A 22,148-nucleotide genomic window follows, 5' to 3' on the forward strand; every position below is an offset into this window, starting at 1 on the left:
TCAGAATTCTAGATTTTGTTTCTGTGGCTTCAAATGGAGAAATCTCACTTTGCATTGTGAAGAGAGTCACGCTGCGCAGAATTTGACCTTTGATCAGAGCTGCCCTGCTTCGTTTTAATCACGCTTTGAAGTTGTTTCTTTGAAAATGGCTGGTGTCACTAAAATAACGTTTGTGATCAGGGGGGAAAAAGGATCTTGTGAATACCTCCACTACGCATATTGATGTCAGTGGAGAAGGGAATAAAGAGAAATATCCGTGGAAGAAAGAGAGAGAAATCTGGGATCAGAGAACGAAGCTCTCAGAATGCCTCACAATCCCCCCCCCCCCCCCCAACAGTTCATCTCATGATGAAGCTACATTCGATCCCCCAATCAGCTTTTTTGAAATGAGCCATATAAGTCGCTTTAAGACAAGACAATGACTCAGGCTATGCAAATCAGCCATCCTCAATTAGGACTCATTAGGACATGCCCATTAGGACAGCCGACTTGAGAGGGCATGGCTAACGAGCAGGCACACTAGTGTGATTAGCGAGCGTGTCGATGGGTTCCTTGAATTTTGCTTTCAGATCGAAGTGGCCGAGATCTGGAAAGACACAAGGGCTACGTTGCAGCCAAGTGAGCGGCGGTCGGGAGAGACGTGCGCCTGCGGAGCGCCAGATAAGGGCTGAATACTCAAATTCTTCCCTCACCCCTCTGTCTGGGAATACCTTGAGCAGATCAGGCCAACATCCTGCCTGCTGTAAAAATAGACCATATTCAAATAGGGGGACTACAGATGGCCGAGCTCTATATTTTTTGAAGGCAAAGAAATGTGTTTTTAGCATTTTTCTGTTTCAACAAAGCAACGAGCGTTTTAATTTTCCATTTGAGTGGCATTCTAACGAAGATCGAACAAAACAAGGGATTTAAAGTCATTTCACATCTTTCATCCAGTAACAGTCAACAATATAAAAAAAAAGAAAAAGTTTCCAAGCCATTTCTGGAAATAATGATGTTTAGTGCCTAATATAATCACAGGTTTTAGGGAAGAAAAAACAATTACATGCCCCAATTATCGTGGGATATTCCCCAAAAATAAAATACACATTTAGTCTGAAACTGCGTTTTACAGAGCAATGCCAAGTAAAAGGAAATGTAGGGTAACATGAGACGTGTGATAATTACTTATAATATAATTAGAATGAGTACGAAAAAACTAAAGAATAAGGTCAACATTATAATGTCCTATTTTGTAGAGAATTGAAATCCACCCCCAAAATGAAGTCAGAGAGTGTGTCTGGTACTACAGGGAGTGAGAGAAAGCAGACTGCTTGAGGGGGGAAAACTGAATATCTTGTTGTTCTACGATCTCGAATCAAGTGCCATTTAGCATCTGACATAGACAGTCGCAGCACAGATGTGACTGGGAGCCGATATGACATTTAACTAAGGCTCAAAGAGGGTGAAGCACAACCTCTCATCCAGCAAGAAGACGTTCACCTCTTCATCCCCGGGGGAGCGCAGTAGAAAGCCAGGGCAAGCTAGAACAAACCCCGAACCAGAGCTGGACACTTGACAACAAGGAGATGCATAAAGCTCGCTGCTAACACAAGGATGATACGAAGCGCCCTGCTCCTTCCCAGAGAAAGCATTAAAACACAATTACCTAGAGTTTTACCTGGACAATGTCAATATCCAAATCAGGGATCATTTACACATTGTCATTGCTTTCAGTTAATGAAAGACGAGAGGTCTTAAAATGCTTAAAACACTGTCAATGAAATGCAGAAATGTGCCACCTATGGCTTATCCTTGATCCGTCCTTTTTGTTCAGCATAAAGCAAGAGAGTATACCAATTGAAGTGCGACAAGATTAGTTTTTATAGCCCTTCACTACCGTTAAACACACAGCGATGGTGAGAATGAGAGGAAAACATTTGGATGTATTGGGAAGGATGACATGGTAATTTAAGTCGAAGGGGAATTTTTTTTCCCATGCTATTCACCCCAACAAGATGACTCCCAGTGAATTTTACACGTGCAAAAGCATTTATTAAGCTCCCTCGCTATCGACTTGACGAATGTCATCACGTAGATGAGAGTTATTCAGGAGGACGTGCACAGCAAAAGGCAAACTGAGCGCGGCTCTGTGGCAGAGCTGACAGCCCAGATTCTTGATGAGGGTAAAGTTCACTTAAAGCTCGAAATCAAAACCAGATGCTTTGTATTCTCGCGCACATGTTACCCACCTGAATTAAAAGGTGGAGTGAAATTTAAAGCAGTGTTTTCTTTTGGACAAACCTCACTGCGCCCACAGAAAACTTGCGTTTCAAATTAGACCCCTCCTCCGGCCCTCCCCCACAGTACCTCAGCGAGAGGCAGCGAACACGCAACACCAAGAGGCAGGGCCCGTTTAGAATTAGCACCAAATTGCCTCTCGTCGTATATGGCCGCCGCCAAAAGTCTGGAAAGAAAGTTTTCCCCCCCGACGTCTACAAAGTACAGCGGTGTGGTGGTTCGAAAGTGAGGAGAAGAAAAGGGGGGCAAATCAAAGCATGCCTGACTCTTCATGCATGGGAGATGAGTCGCGCATTCAAAATGTTCCAAGTTTGGCAGATGTTAGGAGTCGCAAAATGGCTCATTAGTGGGACAGAAAAGGCACAAGATGAAGCAATAGGCCCCATGTTGGCATAAAACAGAATGAGAAAAGTTGAGATAGTTGAAGATGACATCGCAATATCCCAATATTTTAACTTTATTAAACTTAGATTTTGATGTTAAAAAAAAAAAAAAAAAAACGATAAGAAAGAAAGGGTTGAAAAGGACATTTTCTTCATGAATAATCTTATCCTAAGCTTATTGTGTAAAACTGGTTCATGATAATGGTGTGCGAGGGCAGAGCTACTCTCGGGCTAACTCTTCTTTCACTGCACCTGAGGCTAAACTTCATTACGATATAATGAAGCAAAGCCGCACAAGAACATGCTTGATTAATTCCAGATCAAATGCTGAAGAGAGTGGAAGTGGCGAAAAGGATCGAAAGGAAAGGAGTGGGTAAAATAGGGAGAGGACAGAGATAGAACCAGTGCGGAACTAATGGCCAGCTGGGCGAGGAAGAAAAAATTAAAGTTTGAGATACTGCAATCATGATTGAAATGACTGAAAATAGATCACTTGAATACAGAACGGCTCAATCTATGAATGGACGCACACAAACACGTCAATGTGTCTACCTGCCAGACGGATGGCATTACCACAATGCTCGACTCCGAAGCTTGGAAAAGAAGAAAAGAAAAGCCTTCTCTGCCTGCCTTGCCCCTTTTCAAACTCCTACCCTGCTTGCGTTGCAATGCGCGGTTCTAGCGCGAGAGAGGAACTACTGTTGCCAAGGTTATCGACTGGGAGAGTCAATAATGTTTGATCACAAAAACATTCAGCCACAGCCGGATTGCTTCAGTACAGCAAACACATAGTTGGTGATGGATAGATACAAATGACGGCAACATTTGCACGCCTAATGGCAAATTGAGTCCTCAGAATATAAGCGCCAATTAGCAGCATCCCCACAATGAACATTAGTCCATTCATCTCTGGCCCAAACCAAACGCTAGGGGATTTAATTAGAGTATCAATAGTATCCGCCTCGGTGCCGAAATGACGCAGTGATTCAGGAAGGACACAGCGGCGAAGACCTCAACGGAAAACACGTTTTTCATGTTTAGTTGGAGCAGCAGCACGTTTTCATAAAAGTTTAAAAAGTTGTCCTTCATTTTAAATCTCATGTTAATGCTCTTGCAAGACAAACGTGTCCATCAAAGTAAAGCTACACTCGCACCGTTTAGAACAATCTGTCGAAACAAGAACAGTTTAAACAAAATGGGAAATATGTTTGGAGAGGGAGGAAATCAAATTTTTATACATTTTATGTTTTATTTCAGCGCATTCCTAATGTACCTCTGCATGTTTTCGGAGCTGGATTATCTGAGCAGGATCTGGCAAGCTTCGGAGGTCAGAAACAAAAATATACTGCTCCTGGGAGAGCTTTTAGGCTACAATTACACGACATTCCCCTGCTGAGCACTCAGAAACATTCAAATCAACCACTAGTAGAAGGTCTTAACCATATCGGGCTATTTTCATAATTCCCTTGTCGACTAACCTTGCAGAAAGATTCCACAATTAGTCGTCTGTAATGGATAAAAATACTTCCAAGTAAGAAAATAAGACTAACACTATTCATTAGATTGTAAAGAGCAATTTCTTGGGACTCACTGTGAGCTTTGTCTGGACCAAAATACACTAAATCGGTTATGTTAATCTATTTTTTTTACTTGAAGAAATGAAAGGAAGAGTTTGCACAGAGTGTAGTGTTGTGAGAGTACACAAATCCCACGGTCGCGTCGACGTGGCTGTCATTCTAAATAATGCCTGTATTGTCTGTGGCTGAGTCTTCACACCTGAAGGGAAAACTACTCAACCTGTTGTTGCAAACACATAGAGGAAAGCAAAAAAAAGGACGACAACCTGTTGGGATACACTCATCTCCAAGAATGTATTTACTACAGTGTCATATGTTACTACAATGATAGTTTGCAATAATTTACCTGTAAGATGATGAGAGATTTACAGTCTCATCTTCTCTCCTATGAGCTTTGATGCAAAAAGATAAGAGCTCATAATTAAAAGGGCAGCATACTAAACGTTGATAATTTTTTGGAGGATGCCAAATATAGCTTGGTCGTGACACAATAAACTGACAGCGGCTGCTCGCATTAATAGCGGTAATAATAAGCTTTCTGTCACTGCACAGCGGATGTGAGGATCTGATAAGAGAGTTTGTTGCCAAACACACCGCCTCCAAGTATCTAATCTCATCATTAATCGTTTCACAAGACGCAACAGTCACGCTCAAAGTCTTCCCGCAACACTCGCTTTGAGTTTTCCTCGCCATCAAATTCAACCCGTCTGTTCTTCTGTGAATTAACGTGGGAATGAGTAAAGTTGAACGGCGGCACCGGGCGCGCACAGGAAGAAACTGAAACAAACCTGTGTGACTTTTTCCCCCCCTCTCCGGGTCCGTAGTAGGGGAACGTTTAGCGCTCAGTTCATTTCGTTCTTTTAAAGTTGCGGATACTTTAAAGCCCCGCGGGCAGCAGCCGAAGCCGACGGCCGCTTTGCTCGAAGCTCGACGGAGATCCGTTATCAGGCACACACGCCGGGGCTTCCCATTTCTAGCTCTCAGGTATCTTAGCCAGCTAGCCAGCTAGCTGCTGGAATAAACAGTTGGGATGTCGAGTCTTAACTCTTCACATACCGGATCTTTCCGACTGGCCGACGCGGTGCTCCTCACAAAGGGCTACAACCTCCGCGTCGTGCACTTGACGTCCATATCCGTCCGTGGACCATGAGTCCCTCGCTTTGTGGGTGAGCAAAACTGGCTGTTTGCGTTTCACTCTCAAGCAGCGGCTCACTCCTCTCCAACACCACAATGGGTTCTGTTTCCACTGTTTTCAACACCAGCCTCTTGGCTCTTTACGACAGCGGAGCTCAGTTTACGGTCACGGTTGCTAAGCGATTATTCTAATATTGTCTCGTCTGGAGCGCCGCCCCCTCCTTCTCCCCCTAAGCCCCGCCCCCAGACCCCCAAGTTGTTCCAAAAACTACATATTTTTCTCCGTCCACATTCTAAAAACAATAAATCTTAATTTAAAGATAGCACAGCCTGAAAAATAGTTTAAGCCCATCTGAATATGATTGGAAAGAAAATAAAACTAAATGCTGAAAAATACGATTACACGCGTTTTTAAAAAAAACACACAGACACAGACGCAGACACACACACACACACACACACACACACACACACACAATAATGTGCACATATTGAAATATAAACTCTGCTTACTTCAACAGACTGTGGCAGGGCTATCCGAGGGCAATTATTAGAGTTGAATTCATAGAAAAACACAAAATAAACTGTATTTATTCAAGGCAGCTAAAATGTAGGTATTCCAAACAAATAATTACATTAATTAATTAATTATACTATATTATATTAGACAATTAATTGACCAATAATGTGCTCATTGAAGGTTATGACTGATTCATCTAAAACTAAAGGAATAGTAACGGATTACGTTGAATATGCAGGAGTCCATTTGGTTCACAGGAGCTCTGCGTCCATTAGTTTGTATTTAGCGCACCCTGCTGGGAAACAAAAGGGCGGCATGTTGGTGAGCGTTTAAAAAACGAATAAAAACGTTACATGTGTGGTTTTCACACAAAAATGATACTTCGAATCATCATTACAAATGCACTTATTTTTAACCCTAAATATTTATTTTACTTGTGCTCTAAAATTAACAATTTAAAATGTTTCTTTGATTTTTGTTTGTTAAAATGGATTTACTTTTGCTGCTTTAACGAAGACAGCACTTATTTAATTGGGATGGTTCATATGTATCTCAAATAATCCAAGTCTGATAAAAAATTCAAGTTTGTTTTGAAAGAGTCCCGGAGCAGTTTAATGATTGCAAACCTTCTACAGAGTCTAGATCCTTTCTACTTTTCATAGTCGTGAGCTTGTTAAAAAAAATAATAATGATAATATATATATATATATATATATATATTGTGTGTGTGTGTGTGTGTGTGTGTGTGTGTGTGTGTTTTGGTTTGTTTGTTTGTTTTGTCTTGGGTTTTTTTTTGCAGCAGCAGCAGCAACAGATAAGACAGAAATACAAGCGTCATTGAACGCACCAGCGGCTGGAGGCGCGCAGTTTCTGCGGCTGCGGATGTTGCTGTGGTTGGGTTTAGTCTCAAACTAATAAGTTTGTTTCCTATGAGTTCAACCCGTCATTTGAAGATGTCGGCTCTCAGCCCAGATCGAGCAGCATTATTGCCGCTCGCTGCACTTGTCTTGGCTCTCATAACCATTCTAAGTGTGTGGAAGTTGAAGCAGTTCAGGTTTAGACTCATGAATGAAACAGGAGGTGCAATGTTATATGGTGAGTAGCCTCGATCTGTTTATCTGCACAATATGAAGAACGGAAGTCAGCAACACTTCCTGAACTCCCAGAATCAATATAACGTTACAGAATTTGGACGTAATACGTTTTACTTCCACATTTTCTCATGAAATTCACCACAAGCGTCAGATTTAATTGAGATCAACTTAATGCATCACATCTATTATATCTAAATAAAGGCAAACAAACAATGCAATGTGCTAAATGTATGCAATATTTAAAAGTTTGCCATTTCAACTGTGTTTCATCAGAGCATGCAATATAGATATGTGGCATCTTTGGTCCTTTGTTATAGGCTGCAATAATCTATCTGTGTTTATGGTTTACTGGCAAATCCTATTTGTTAAAAGGATTCCAAGTTTGTGTTGATTCGTTGCAGGTATGCTCCTTGGATTTGTTGTGAGATGCTTACATCGAGGAGAGCAAATGGAGAACATAGAGAGCGTGTGCATGTGCCCAGCTCTGAACAGCACTCCTCACATCTTGATAGTCAACACCACATCACATGGGCACTGTTATAGACATGTTGGAAAAATCAATCAAAGAAGCCCACCGATCTCAACTCCTCATACGGTAACTATGGCAATTTAATTCGACCTTCACTGCAAATACAGAGTGCGAGTGCATCTTTTATGTGGTTGAGCGCTGTGGGTTGTGGCACAATTGAAATAATCTGCACTAATAAAGCATTTGCTTTAAAAAGCTGCATGAGCCAAACTGCGGCAGCAACATCTGAAATCTGAGTGAAACGCAGATGGTTTTTCTCTTCGTCTGAAGTGCATTTTTTTCTGTCCAGAATAATGTCTTTCCTTTACTGCCTTTCCTTCGATCACACCTTTATGCTGTCTCTCCTCTGTGAGCTGAATATTTACATCTACAGGAACCTACACAAATTCTTCCTTATTGGTTTTCCTCTAAAGCATTTACACAGTCTGTTTGTTATTAGAAAAGCCTGAGAATGGTGCTGCGGAGACGAAGAGGGCAAGAGAGCAATTTAACCCATATTAGTGTTTTAGTACAGACCAGATAGGGGGGGATTGCATTTTCAGGTGCACTATATGGACAAGGGGAAATTAAATTTGAAAGACCCAATACTGATATAGTTCTACTCAAATGGAGCGGATAAACATGCATTACTGACAACAAGAGGCATACGCTGAGTGAATTCCATTGGTCTTCTTGATTATTTGTTTTCCTGAAAGTGTTCTCTTAAGCAAAAACATTTCTGGCTGCAATAATAAGATACTGTTGTTTGTGGTGTTGATGCTGGATTATGCTGCACTGCAGGGAGAGATGAGAGATACTTGGGTATCTAAACAGGCACTGCAGCTTTTTCCACCCGAGTAGAGAAGGACACCTCAATCCATGATACAGAACAGTAATGGGTATGCATATTGAGCATCTGTTATAAAGTGGAAGGGAGCACGAGAGGATAAACAATTCACCAGTGCATAATTTGCTGTGTATATATTATATCAGTGGTAATCTATTCAATTCAATTCAATTCAATTTTATTTGTACACCATTTGAAGGGAATTTAACAGAGACAAACCCAACAATTCCACATGCACAAGCATAGCGACTGTGGAAAGAAAAAGAAATCCCTCTCAACAGGAAGAAACCTTTGCAGAACTTTCTGCTGTTTCAGGTGGCGGTTAGAGGATCGGAGAGAAAAGGATAGGGCAGACAGACAGATTTAAACCATGGTTCATGTCGGGGGTAGGGATTCTCCATTCAATTCAGTAGACAGAGATCCAATCGCTGCAGACGAATGGGGGCAGGTGGCTCAGACCATGAACTCCCATTTCCACTGTCAATGATCCTGCAAGGGGGGAGAGAGAGAGCATAGACTACAGGAGAGAGACAAATCTAATAGTGACACATGGTGAGTGAAAAGGGAAAGACGCTCAGTGTAGCTCTCCCAGCAGGTCTCCCTAAACCTAAAGCAGCTTCACTAGAAAATGGCCTTTATTAAATACAAACGCCTTGAGCATTAAAAGTAGAGACTGTCAGCATCCTTAAACTGAAACTGGGAGCTGTTTCCACATGAGAGGAGTCTGGTAGCTGGAAACTCTGCCTCCCATTCTACTTTTAGAAAACCTAGGAACCTCCAGTAAGCCAGAACTCTGAGAATGAAGTGTTCTTCTGGGGTAATATGGAACTAACGGCTCTATAACTGTCTTTATGGTGGAGCCTGGTTGTTAAGAACTTTATAGGTTAAAAGAAGGATTTTAAGTTTTATTCTTGATTTAACAAGAGGACAAAGTGATGTGATCCCTCCTGCTAGTACTTGTCAGAACTCTCACTGCAGCATTTTCAATCAGTAGAAAACTTCTTGACTCTTGGTATCTGTTTGTATGGGTGGACCGAGGTTTGAATTCCAGCTGTGGCAAGAAAATCCTATCCAAGTCTACAGTGGAAGTCACAGAAATTTGCTGCAGCATCCCCTGTAAAAGGGAAGAGCCGACTAGACTTTGACTTCATTTGGTATTGTATTATCATACTAATATTCTTTCCCAGTTCACATTAACTTTGTCACTGAGGTGCAACTGAAATGATGCTAAAGCTGGACCTTAAGCCACAGTGCTGCCGGGTTATCACAGCAATTATTTGTTAATAGGGAATTAGTCAGTGTCTCTCATATCGCGGCACAATACATCAGCCTAAGCCTTGGATTGGCCCTTCAGTCGTCATTAGTATTAGCACTGTTTCGCTGCTTGCATTTATATTTTAGTCCTTCGATCAGAGAGATTTGTCATATTAGAGAAGCCAAACGAGGAGCCGGAGCTTCAGCCATGCAATTTCCACCCAGCGTAAGAGAATGTGGAATGAGTGTTTTTGAAAATTTATTTTTCTGATCTCTGAGCAATAAATCCACCCAGAAAAAAAAAAAAAAAAAAGGAGTTGTGAACCATGAACCTTGCAAATCATCCAGGCCAAGTGTAACTCTTCACTAATGGCTTGGACTCTTTGCCCCCCTTTGAATGCTGGGGTCTCATTAGCAAACCAGCAGAGGCTACTACAAAGGCCATTACATCGGTCAGACCGTTCTGTGCAGCCTTCACGCCATTAAGCCTGATACATATGGGGACCTAGCAAGGAGAGATAAGGATTTCATTGCATTACTGAGTCCATTATGTGCCACTGGGGAGTAAGGCATTAAAGTTTGTGGTCTGATTAAATTTAGTGCTGCTCAGCTGAAGAGGCAATTAGTGTATACAACACACCTCCATCCTCGACTGTGGTGCAGGTGGCCCCTTGGAATAAAACCACCAGCATATGCATAATTTATTGGTAACAGTCTCAGTATTAGTCTCTGTTATGCTGTTTTGTATTTGTCAAAAGCAGCTGACAGAGAGAAAAAAAATGCATATATATTGTGCTGTGTGGGTAATTGCGGCCAACAAAAAAAGTACATTTACATTGAACATGGTGATAGCAGCAGAACGATGGCAGCAATTTGTAGCTCTGGCAACCAATTCAAGTGTAAGTCACTGAGAAAGCATGGTGGCTCTCCAAATCGAATGTGGGACTTCACCGGCATTAGAAATGATAATTTAAGAAAGACATCCAATCTTCCACTCGCTCTTGGGTAAATGTTCACCAAAATGCAATATGTCTTCGAAATAGGACAATTAAAGAGACTGGCTTATTTTCATTCCTCCAAATATTCATGCTATTCCTGCCATTTTAACCTTCTGTCTCTTTTAAAATGTATTTATATAAAGACAAATTTATGCCAAGGTCTGTGACCATAGCAATATTGCACACGTCATCTCCACATCTCATACTCTGGACTGAAATTTAATTTAACTCGAATTCAGTCTTAAGCCATATTAGGAGACCTTGTGGGATGTAGAGATAAAAAACAAAAATGGCATTATTTCTGATCTGTATTGAATATCACTGCTGTTTGATCCTCAGAATGTACCCACAATAGACATAAAAAGGATTCAAGGATGAAGGACATGAAAGGCTACCTTTCTGAGCGGCTTACATTGCATCACATTGGGTTAGATGAAAAACAGACAGAGAGAGAGCATGGTTTGAGCAAAAAAAAAAAAAAAAGCCTTGCACTCTGGTTTGTGTTTGTTTTCAAGGTAAGGTAAGTTTTTCTTTTTTTTTTTCTTTTCTTAGTAGCAGCTTTTTTTTTAGTAGATATTCAGCTGTTGAATGTGGGTGTTTGTTGTTTCCATGAATTCTGAGAGCTTCCAGGGTGAAGACTGACAGAACCAGCAAGACTCCTTATTTTTCGTTGTGCTCTGCTGTAATCAGCCAATGTCTGAGTCAGGACACCTAATCCGCATGCTAGTGCAGTAATTATAACATCAGGCAACACAAGGCTGCGAGATGATATAAGGCACTGTGATAAAAGGCCAAAGTTTGTTGTTGACAAGAATATAAAGGTCTTTGGGAAAAAAATAGATAAAGAAAAGAAAACACGAGTCAATGGCCACATTGATGATTATCCCTATTATACATAAGTAGAGAGGAAAGATAAGATTACCATGCTATCTACAGATTGTTGTGTCACTGGGATTCAAAGTTGGAAAAAAAATAATAAATCCACCGACCTGTGCTTGTCTGCCAAAACAGGGGCGCTGAAGCGAACAATGCATGTGCAATCTGTCTGTCAGTCAGTCACATTTAGTAAAACGCGAGTCCTCTCCCTCCCTACGGAGCCCTGTCAATCACCCACACAGCAGTTCGGTCTTTTACAGGAGACCTTTGATCCAGAGGTCCTCTTCAATCTGTTCCTGCCACCCATCATCTTCTATGGAGCTTACACCCTTAATCAGGTGAGACTGCTGTCCTGACGAGGCTCCCAGAGGTGAACAAAAGATCATATCAAAAGATGACTGCTTGTATATGTGCTCGCCATCATTTCTAAACACAATATGCCCTGTATGGCATTTTAACTAGCATGTCATGGATCTTTTGACCTTTATGTTTGCTTCTCATTGAATTTCCTTGTAATTCCAGAAACGGTTCTTCGAGAATCTGGGCTCTGTTCTGACCTATGCTTTCTTGGGTACAATAATCAGCTGTACAATCATCGGGTAAGTATTCTTTATTTGTTCGCACAATTAGACAGAAGAAATAAAATGCACAAAAGTAAAGTTCTTGCCCTGCTTTATTTTAGATACATTCATGATAAAACAGGAATATGTAGAAATGAACCCAATGTTTAAAATGCTTCTTTTTAACAGAAATTAAGTTATGAAGACAAATTAAAACAGTGATATCAGCTGAAATGTGGTTTACTTGTAGGTTTTATGAAAACACCTGGCTTCTGCCATAAATATGTCTAATTAGCAAATGAGAAATGTAATAATGATAAAACACCTTCAAAATGCTGTAATTAACATAAAAGAAAAACACACATTTGACTCAAATAAAACTGTGAAGAAATGCGTCTTTAAATGTCCAAGGATCCCGATGGTCATTAACAACAACATTGTTCTAATTTAAAACAACAACAACGACTTAATTCGGGATTCAACCAACGCCTGCATTTTGGACATATAACCTTCCCACTATGAAACGAGAGAGCTAACCTCTACATGATGTGATAACTGCTATCATACATTCATCTTCTTACACATCTCGAGTTTGTTCGGGATCGTGAGGCGCTGGAGCCAATCCCTGCTGACTATGTGCAGGTCACCAGATCATCGCAGCGTAAACACCATGCACACACCACAGGCAATTTAGGGTCACGACTTAACTTCAGGTGCATGTTTTTGGACTGAGATTAAACTAGAGCACTCTGAAACCCACGCATGTTCTGTTGGAATATGCAAAGTCTACGAAGAAAGACCTGGCCTAAATTAAAACACCCACAACCTTCCTGCAATGAGACGAGATTGCTAAACCACTGTGCTGCTGTGCAGCTGAAGCTATAGCATAATTTTAGTTTTTCATACAGAAAAAAAATACACATTGTAAGATAGAGTCTAGGTTGTATTGCATCATTCTTGTTAATATTGACATACAAATTGTAACTACAAAGTAGAGAATATTTTATGTGTCCCGGCGTGTTAATCTATAAAAGCGATGTGCTTGTAGATAGTAGCTCATTAAGCTGCATTTTATGTTAGAAAGTGCTGTTATCATTAGTAGTAGTTGCAATTCTCTTCCACTATCATATGTTAATGACTGTGATAATAAACATTAACATAATGGGCGATAATTGCTACCCTTTTCAGTCATATGGTACTTCCAGTAAATTAGATGACATTTGCCACGATACTAAGCTGCTTGTAAATTCACAAGTTCCTATTCTTTACTGAATTGTTAAGAGAGAGAAAAAAGTGTATTATGGTATTATTTCAAAAGAAAATATATAGTATTTGTGTGTGTTGTTTTTTTTAATGAATAAATTCATGCGGTAACAGCCCTAATCCATTTCCGCTGACTTTAATTTTTGCAGTTGTTTTTTTGTTTTGTTTTGTTTTTTTCCAAAACAGGAAAAGCAGTGTGCAAAGCATTAGTGCTCTGTGGGGTCACTTAAATCTAGCTCTTTATGCCAGCATGCACACAAATACCACCATTTAATATTTTCACATGAAATGTATCCATCCATCCATCCATGTTCTGCACACACAGTCTACAGTCTATCTCACCTAACAGGGTAAAATACAGTATTCACCCTGGAGAGTTCACCACCTCATCACAGAGCTAGAAAATGCATTTTCTACTTTGTCGGCATGTCTGTTGCAGCTTGAGTGTGGAGTGTGAATTTTGTAAGAGCTCCAGTACAGATGCGTAGTGTTGTTGTTCTGGCCTGGCCAGCTAGATGGCACTCTCAGACTTTGTAACGATCCTTTGCACGTCAGCTGTTGCTGAGTTTGCCTCCCCAATACGCCTGAAAACCTTACAATTCCAGCTTTGTTGTTCCTGTTTGTATGGTTTTTTTCTTTTACTTTTACGTCCGTTAATTTGTGACAAACTGAGAAGCCCTTTGATTTTATGAAAATGTTTCAGAAAGCCTTTCAGAGAGCCAAGGGGATGTCAAATGTACTGTCAATACCTCTTTGATGTTGCGAGCCTTAAAAAGAGGCCTCCAGGCGTAATCATTAAAAATCATTTGTGTTGTCCATTCATAAATTATCTCCCCTCTCAAGGGACTTCCTTTTTAATTTTTTTTTCGAATGTCATCCACTTTAGATATTAGCTTGGATTAATGGGCTTATCGAACCAAATAAACTGTCATCTCATCTTTTTTTTCTCTATCTAATAGTCTTTTCACTGGAGCATCACTTATCAAACCTCGCTTTCTCCGATAATCAATATGCAGGTTTTGATATGTTGGGTCATGTGGACTATCCAGGCCCCAGACATGGCCCATCCTGTTGATAGTTAGTCAGCTCAGAAAAATTAAGAAGCACATGAGTGAGGGAACGGAAAAAAAAACAAATTCTGTTTGTGTCTGCCTGTTCAATTCCCTCTTTCTGTGTTCGTGACTCTCTCTCACATACTTACGTGCAATGCACATCATCACTTCAAGTTTCCCCTTGAAGGCACAAATAAGGCAGCTTTGTTGCTTGACCTGTGGGCCGTGCTTTTAAATCCTGGCTGTGGGGGCCGGTTCATGTGCTGTCATCATGTGAATTATGCCAATGGACAGAGAGGTTCCCCAGAGGACAGGCTGGGATTAGTACTTAACATCACTTACCACGAAAGAAACTGGAATGTCATGTTGCACGCTGAATGGACAATTTGCCATTTTTGTGCTGATAGTTTACAGTACTTTTTTATGAGTGCTGTGGTGGAATGGTGCTTTTCTGGGACAGTCATTTTCCAGATTTATTTTTGTACTCTGACTCCTGAGCTGATAAAAATACCACTTCTGTTTTATTTCTGTCACAGTGCCCTTCACAAAGTCTCCATGTGTTTTCTTTTTAGTAGTTTAGTTGTTGAACAAACACAAAGACGCACACACAGTGGCATACCTTTCTATTATTACTCAGTGCTTGTAATGGTGTCATAAAGCGTTGCAAGGCATAAGGATTGATAGGTGTTGGGATATGCTGTGTCGCAAGTGTATCTATAAAAACAGATTTGCAGAGTCATTCACGTACATGTGCTTAAATCTAAATCCTTGCCGAGGAGTCACAGATTTGTGTGTCCACTTATGTTAAGCGGCCACTGCTTGGAAACGGGTCAACTCACCTGCTGCTAGCGTCTGGCCCCATTACCCAGACGACTCTGGGGGAAGCCCTGCTGTGGTTAGCGGGATGACTGATAGGCTCGCTCCGGCTGGCGCTCCCTGATGACCTCACCGTGTTTCCTTCTGTCTGTTTGTCCTCAATTCCAGGGCCTCCATGTACGGCTGCACCAGACTGATGGTGCTGTTGGGCCGAGCAACAGATGGAGAATTCGTGCTCACCGACTGCCTCCTATTTGGTGCCATTATATCGGCTACTGACCCAGGTAGTTGACCTTATAAAGAATGTCCGACAGTGACTTTTATTACTTCTCCTTGTAGACTTGTTTTATACACGCCTGTTACTACTGTTGCAGATCTGTACTCCATTTTTTTTTTAAAAAGAACTCACACTTTTCCCCCAAAGGTATTTAACACTTTCTCACTGTGAATATGTAACAGGCACATTACAAGCATACACCCTGAAAATAATGCATTGAGACTCCTGAATCAAAACATTTCTGCAGCCTTGGAGTCTTGATTTCATATCACGGTGTTTAGATTTCAGAGGGTAGTTAATATATCAGATGTTTTTAAAGGTCAGTCCTGGCTCACGCTGTTCTTTCACACCTTGTTGTACTCTGTTTCAAACAGTGAGGTGTGAGACTCAGGATTGGCAGGCAAATGTATCAGGAGCAGAAATTATTTTATGCTGGAACAAAGTAACAATGTCCTCTCAGTAGATGGTGGTGCTTTAAATTCTGTGCACCTTTTTTTTTTTTTTTTTTTTGAGTGCCACCCACACAATGTAATCTTTAAGAGCAGTAAAGTGAGACGTCGTAAGGCAGCTGAGACAGTGTCAATGTTAAAGCCCCCATTTGGTAATGAATTATTTATACAAATAAGTGGTTGATCTGGGTGAGTGTCAAAGAGTGGCTGGAGATTATGGTGCAGCTGTCACACTGACTGACGTTATTTTGCCATGCCACGCTGTGCTCATCGCTGCCGACCCCAGCGTACTCGTCACTTTGATTAGAATCACACTGCAACACATTGATGGCCCAAATGCGGAGACCCCTAGGCTTTCTCAATCTCATGCGCTCCAAATATAGCTCTGGCTTTCTGCTTTTTGGGAAAAAAAGGGGCCATCAAAATGTACCCAGTCGTTTCTTTTCCTTGTGCATTTTCCCACTCAAGGCCAAAACTGGGGGAGAAAAAAAAACAGCCTACTTACACCGTCACAAAGCCACAGTGAGTCTGAGAACAATTTACTGCTGTCGAATAAAGGTTTTCATCGACGCTGGTAACCCTTGCGTAGCGGCTTTCTTACTGTTGCTGACTCATTGTCTGAGTGCCACAAAATCAGGATGCGACTGACATGAAATGGAGGTCTGGAAAATGCTTTTATGGTCATTATCGGCTTTGAAGAACAACCTCAATCGCAATTTATCTGCCAATGTTTTTGCAATGGACTACTGCAAATGAGTTAGACATTTAATCGGCCAGTTCTCTATGCATCTATTATCACTTAATGGAATTTTTCAGAGCAGCAAATAACAAACAAAAGAAAGCCAGCTCATTTAGACACTGACACATACTATATGATGCAGCATAAAAGTAGTGCATATGCTTCAGATGTTTAGACCTTCATCAGATCGGTCCGAGATTTATTCTTTTACCTGGTAATGACTCTCGCGTATAATAACTATATGGACAGTAGTTTATATGCAAAGCCATGGTGTCCACACAGTGGGATCAGACTGGAGAAGGGAAGAGAGAAGTAACAAAGACAGTGTAAATCCACAAAAAGCTGCAGCAATTTGTTTGGAACAACCAAGCTGCCAAGTCACTTTAAAACGTCTTGGTAAGTGCACAGTGGAAGGTGTGGTGCTGTTTTGCAACTGCTTTAAATGCAAAGAACGGATGTGATTTAGTTTTTGTGGATTGTTCAACCACAACAACAAAAGCTTTGCATTGTACACTTTCAGCAAAAAGAAAGTTTCTTTTCTTATTTGAGCAACAATTTTTTTTTTTTCCAGTATACTCTGTGTACATTGTCATGTCAACAGTAAAAAGATGCATTGTTGATGTTACAACACCTGATTGGATTTTGTTTTTGTTATTTTTAAAGAATGTCATAGCCTCGGTTAATTTTTGCCTTAAATGCATTAGCAAGTGGTTATTAATTTTTAAATTATAACTCATTTACTATTATTGAAGTATATGTCGGCTCGCTTTTGTTATTCTTATTGTAAGTGATCTACAGCGGTGCTGTCTCTGCCTGTAAGCCTCAGTATTACCACTACCAAGACACAAAGCTATTGTTGGCTGTAAATAGCAGCTCTGTTGCTATCTCATTAAACTTCTGTTTATTAGACGGATGTTTCAATAATCCTGAGCTAACACAGTAATCCTGGAAGCATCATGGAATAAATCCAACTGAAAGTATCAATACCATAACAAAGTATCCATGGTATGTATGATTTATTAGCAGTCTTAAAAAAAAAAAAAAAGCTCACCTTCATAAGCTCGAATGAGCAATATCAGTCATTACACAGACTTGCACAGTTCTTCTATCACTCTAACACAGCAACACAAAAAGCATATACGGTATACAGTGTATGTTTTATATAGGGCCTTTTATCTTGCAATGTGTTTACGTTCACAGTTTGTTTGGAGTTTATTATATCATCCTAGTTTTGGCAGACACGAGAAGCAGCTTCTGCAGAGGTTGAAAAGATTAATAAGAAAGTGCATAAATATTCTCATAACACCCCTAACAAATAAAAGATGTGTTCAGCATCCATATGGTAACTCCTGTAGGCTTTAAGAAAAAGATTAAAAACAAAAACAAAAACAGAAGGCAGTCTGATAGTCTATTCTATTCTTGAATTTCTATAAAAAGCTAAATTCCCATGCATGTACTCATTTGCCCCCTTCAGTGAGCATGTATTGATTTTTAAAATAGTTTTGTATAATCCCCTGCAGCACTGGAGCTATGAAACTTGCTTGTAGTGAGTAAGACACATGGTTCAGGTCACAGACTGGAGCTCCTGCTGTGCTGCATCCTCCAGCCTCGGGAATAGTTCCAAAAGGTCATCGAAACCCTCACTTAACTTCTCAAGGAAAAGACTCAGTTTTGACGATGTACATTTTCTTTTCATCTTTGAATTTGCCCTCTCCGACACCGCACCAGCATAGTTCCTTTTGTTGGAATTATTAACAATTTTAGATTTGTAGTAATAATGTTTAACTGATACATCTGCAAGTGACCATTTTTAGTAACTTCAGCATTTTGACTTGTTTCTTTGTGTGCATTGACGGCAATCATATAGTACATGAGTCAGGTGCTGGTGGTGAGCTTTGTCACATTGCTCTGCTAAAGTATCATTAGATACTAAGAACTGGTCCAAGCAAAGCATTGTACACATACTAATAGTGTACATTTTCAAAATAAATGCCCAATGATTGTGGAAGACTTTTGAGAACCTTTTATTTAGAAATAATGCATAATTATTGTAGGGCATTGGTACTCAATAGTACGTAGCCACTATTGTATTATTGGAATATCATTGAAAGCGCTTAAATGTTTGAAAATTGGAAGCAATAGCTGAACATTTAGACGTCAATCAAAACAGACTTTAACATGTAATATGATGGTAACATGATTTCAGGGATTATTTCTGATGTAGTGACATGCGGTACCACACTTATATGTTTCCTCCATGGTACGTATTTTTTGTTGCATCAACCACAAAGGATTTAACTTCCATTACATACAAACAGTGTCATCCAATGGTTTTCATTGTCCTAACTAAAGTCATTTAACAATTACCATTCATTTAAAACAGCCCAAGGCAAGTGGTGGGCCCAGGGGCCACATGCAGCCTCTGTTGTCAATATGTGCAAATCACAAGCCAATTTGAAACCGTGTCGATTAGTGTGCATATAATTTCCATTTACTACTTTAATACTGGAAACAAAAGTCATGTATTTTGATTTACTATTTCAATTTACAATTATTATAGAAGCACACATTCTCATATGTCCTTGTGGCAGATGTTCTCTGCTACAATTTGGCTCTCTGGCAGAAAGGATGACATATTTCCTCACACAGTTTACCCACCCCTGATTTAGCACATAAATTTAATTGCTCTAAAAATCACCATTCATCTTATATACTGCTTCAGCCAACATAGGGTGGTGGGGTGCCAGACACGGACGGATCAACAGTCCACAGTGGCAGTACAGACTGACACAGTTCACATTTCACACAGATGGAAATTTAAAGTCACCACTGAAATTTAAATGTGACTTTTTGGACAGCAAGAGGAAACTGAAGTACCCAGAGCAGAACCATGCAATCATGGGAATAACATTCAGACTCCCCATAGAAAGAAATCTACCAGACTCAAAGTGGGGTCCTTCTAGCTCTGAGTGTGAGCAGTAACCACTACGCTACTGTGCTGCCTTCTTAAACCAATAAAAATGTTTTGTTTTTTGAAATGTCCCGACAATGTTTCCTGCATATTTTTAATTGACTTCATCTGTGTTAAATTTAGTTGTGACTGAATTGTATTAGTTTACCACACTGCATGTTTTATTAATATCTGTTCACTTACTGTTTAAGTCTGACTTTAATAGCTTTCACTGAGCTTATATTAAAAACAACACCAGCCTGCAGACTAAAAAGTCTGCTAATTTAATGGAGCTTGTGAAAAGGTACTCTCTTGACAAACACAAAAATGATTAACATACAGTGGTTTATTATTTCAACTTTAGTTCAAACAATGAAGAAACATTTTCATTCTAAATGCCAAAAATAAAAAGTAGGCACATTTTCGTACATACTTTCTTTTAATGGAGTTGAGGAGATTAATTTAATTCCCCGTTGGCCATCATCCAAATGCATCACTTTCAGTATTATGGCTGCCTAATTTGGTTGACTCAGCAAAACAAATCCAATACTCCCTTACTGAGATGGTCATAAGCTCTGTCTCTGTTAAACCTCGCTACTATAATTTGACCTAATACAACTTCCCTTCGACCCTTTCAACTGTATTATGTCTGAAATAATTGTCTACTCTCTCTACCTTATGTCGTTGCTGTGGAAACTGATGAACACTTGACAGCTGTAGGATGGGGTTGCCATGACAACGCAGCCAACTTTACGTGTGCGTGTCTGTGTGGGAAAAGGGTGGGTGCTTTTTTTTTTTCTTTTTTTTTTCCAGTTTTGCAATGTGAGTGGTGCACGACATGCTGTCATCAGCCAGGCATTATGGGAGCAGGGAGATGGAACAATCCTGACTCCAGGGTCTACCTCACCCTCTCCAGATAAGGGATTTTCCCCCAAACAGGAAGAGGTTTAAACCTGTCAAAGACCAAAGAGCCAGATCTGTCAAAACATGTCCGGAGGCTGCACTCTTGCCACTGCTTGGATTGTCAGTCTGGTTGTATCCTGACTGTCTTGCCCTCGCCGTCCTGATAGTCACCACAGGGCCAAACAAGACTATCAGGACTGACTCATTATTCAAATCACACATTTCCTTGAAACTAATTTAGAGGAATGTTCTTTGCATCTTAGTCTTAACAGGTGGTTTGTCAATCCACCAGGAGCTGTTATTGTTTTGAACATGATGTTGTCTGGCCTTCAGAATAGCACTGCTTCAACTTTCTGTTTTCCCACCAGACTTGTACCCATGCATTTGTATTTGATCAGTTTCTCTCCATATCTTTGTTGCTTAGTCTTATGATATGATTCTGTTTTTCTTCTTTCAGAATGTAAATTGCATTGTAACACACAGAGCCAGCTGGATTTTCCTCAATATTCACATGAATGCACATCATTTAAAACAACATTGTACCACAGAATATTACAGTGTCAGAAAATACTTTCATCTGCTGACAAGAATAACAAGGGTGGACTGAGGAAATTTTGTAATGATTATGTTTGGAAGTGATTACTTGAGCGGAAAACGGTTATGAAAAAAATTAAATCTTTCCCCGATTGCTTCATTTCCCCTCCATTTCCTTCAACAAAACAACAAAAACATCACCTAACAATGTATGTTTTTAAGCAATGAAGCAGCAACAGCCAAGCAGGGGTTGTATTGATACTGTCAGTCAGGGAAGGGCATCTTTGAAAGGGGTGCTGATGTACCTCTGCAATAATGTTTCGTGTAATTTCGATCAACGTATATGTTTTTGATGTTTAAATGGAAAAACACAGTGATTTAAGTCATTTTAAAGTTATTTTTAGGGATACCTGATTCAAATGTGCATAAAATGACTATAACCATTACATATGAAGCCAATTAATATTTTTTATTTCTTTCAAACATTGGGTTACAAGCCACCATGTATTGACCTCGTGGTTTGTGGTTTGTGAGTTGCAAGTTGCAAGTTGCTTTTGTCTTTTGTAGATGGATCCATGAATGAATAGATCAAGATAATACTTTATTGATCTTGAATGAAAAATCAATTTGTTTGTAACACATAAATACACTATATAACACTATGCGGTCAAGGAGATTAAAATAATTCCCTTTATTTTAAACAACTTTTATTCTAGTTTAAGATTTATTCTATTGGGTTGGGAAAATGCGGGAGGTATTGGAAGTTACTGTAGATTTTGTGAGGATATTCAAAAGAAATTGCAAAACAAAACTACATGAATATGTTTATGCATCATATCAGTCTGGAAAGCTATGTTTTCAATACATGTGTGATGGCTTGTAATCTAATCTAATGTAATGTACAGTGTCAGTGAACGCAGTCCAAGCAGTTCTATCGCTCGTATCTAGCTGGAGATATTTGCGGTGTCAGGAAGTGGAGCTGACAGCACATGTCACCATCACGTCAATGTCAGTATTCTCCCTGTCAGTCAGTGTCAACACTTAACTGTCCTGCGGTGCCTCGTGTGCCTGCGTGCGTGTGTCTGTGCACGTGCGTGTGCATGCTCATTTGTATTCTCAACGTCTTCTGCCTGT

At 40.1% G+C, this 22,148-nt stretch overlaps 2 protein-coding genes across 4 annotated transcripts in view; one reads left to right on the plus strand and one right to left on the minus strand.

Moving 5' to 3' along the window:
- dipk2ab (divergent protein kinase domain 2Ab) overlaps positions 1-5,447 on the minus strand; it is a 28,625-nt gene extending 23,178 nt beyond the window's left edge. For 2 of the 3 annotated variants that reach the window (XM_080515163.1, XM_080515165.1), the window contains exon 1: positions 5,297-5,447. The gene's annotated coding sequence lies outside the window, so the exon portion shown is untranslated. Of the gene's footprint in view, positions 1-5,028; positions 5,142-5,296 lie in introns of those variants that run through there. The other variant, XM_080515164.1, reaches the window with a different exon arrangement.
- A 1,989-nt stretch (positions 5,448-7,436) lies between these two features.
- LOC308143876 (sodium/hydrogen exchanger 9-like) overlaps positions 7,437-22,148 on the plus strand; it is a gene marked incomplete at its 5' end in the record, with an annotated part of 62,518 nt that continues 47,806 nt past the window's right edge. The window contains 4 exons of the mRNA XM_080514818.1: positions 7,437-7,583; positions 11,732-11,809; positions 11,994-12,070; positions 15,331-15,446. Of these exons, the coding sequence (XP_080370944.1) occupies positions 7,437-7,583; positions 11,732-11,809; positions 11,994-12,070; positions 15,331-15,446 (418 nt within the window). The remainder of the gene's footprint in view (positions 7,584-11,731; positions 11,810-11,993; positions 12,071-15,330; positions 15,447-22,148) is intronic.

The sequence above is a fragment of the Blennius ocellaris genome (assembly GCF_963422515.1).
Source record: "Blennius ocellaris genome assembly, chromosome: 19".
Taxonomy (NCBI): domain Eukaryota; kingdom Metazoa; phylum Chordata; class Actinopteri; order Blenniiformes; family Blenniidae; genus Blennius; species Blennius ocellaris.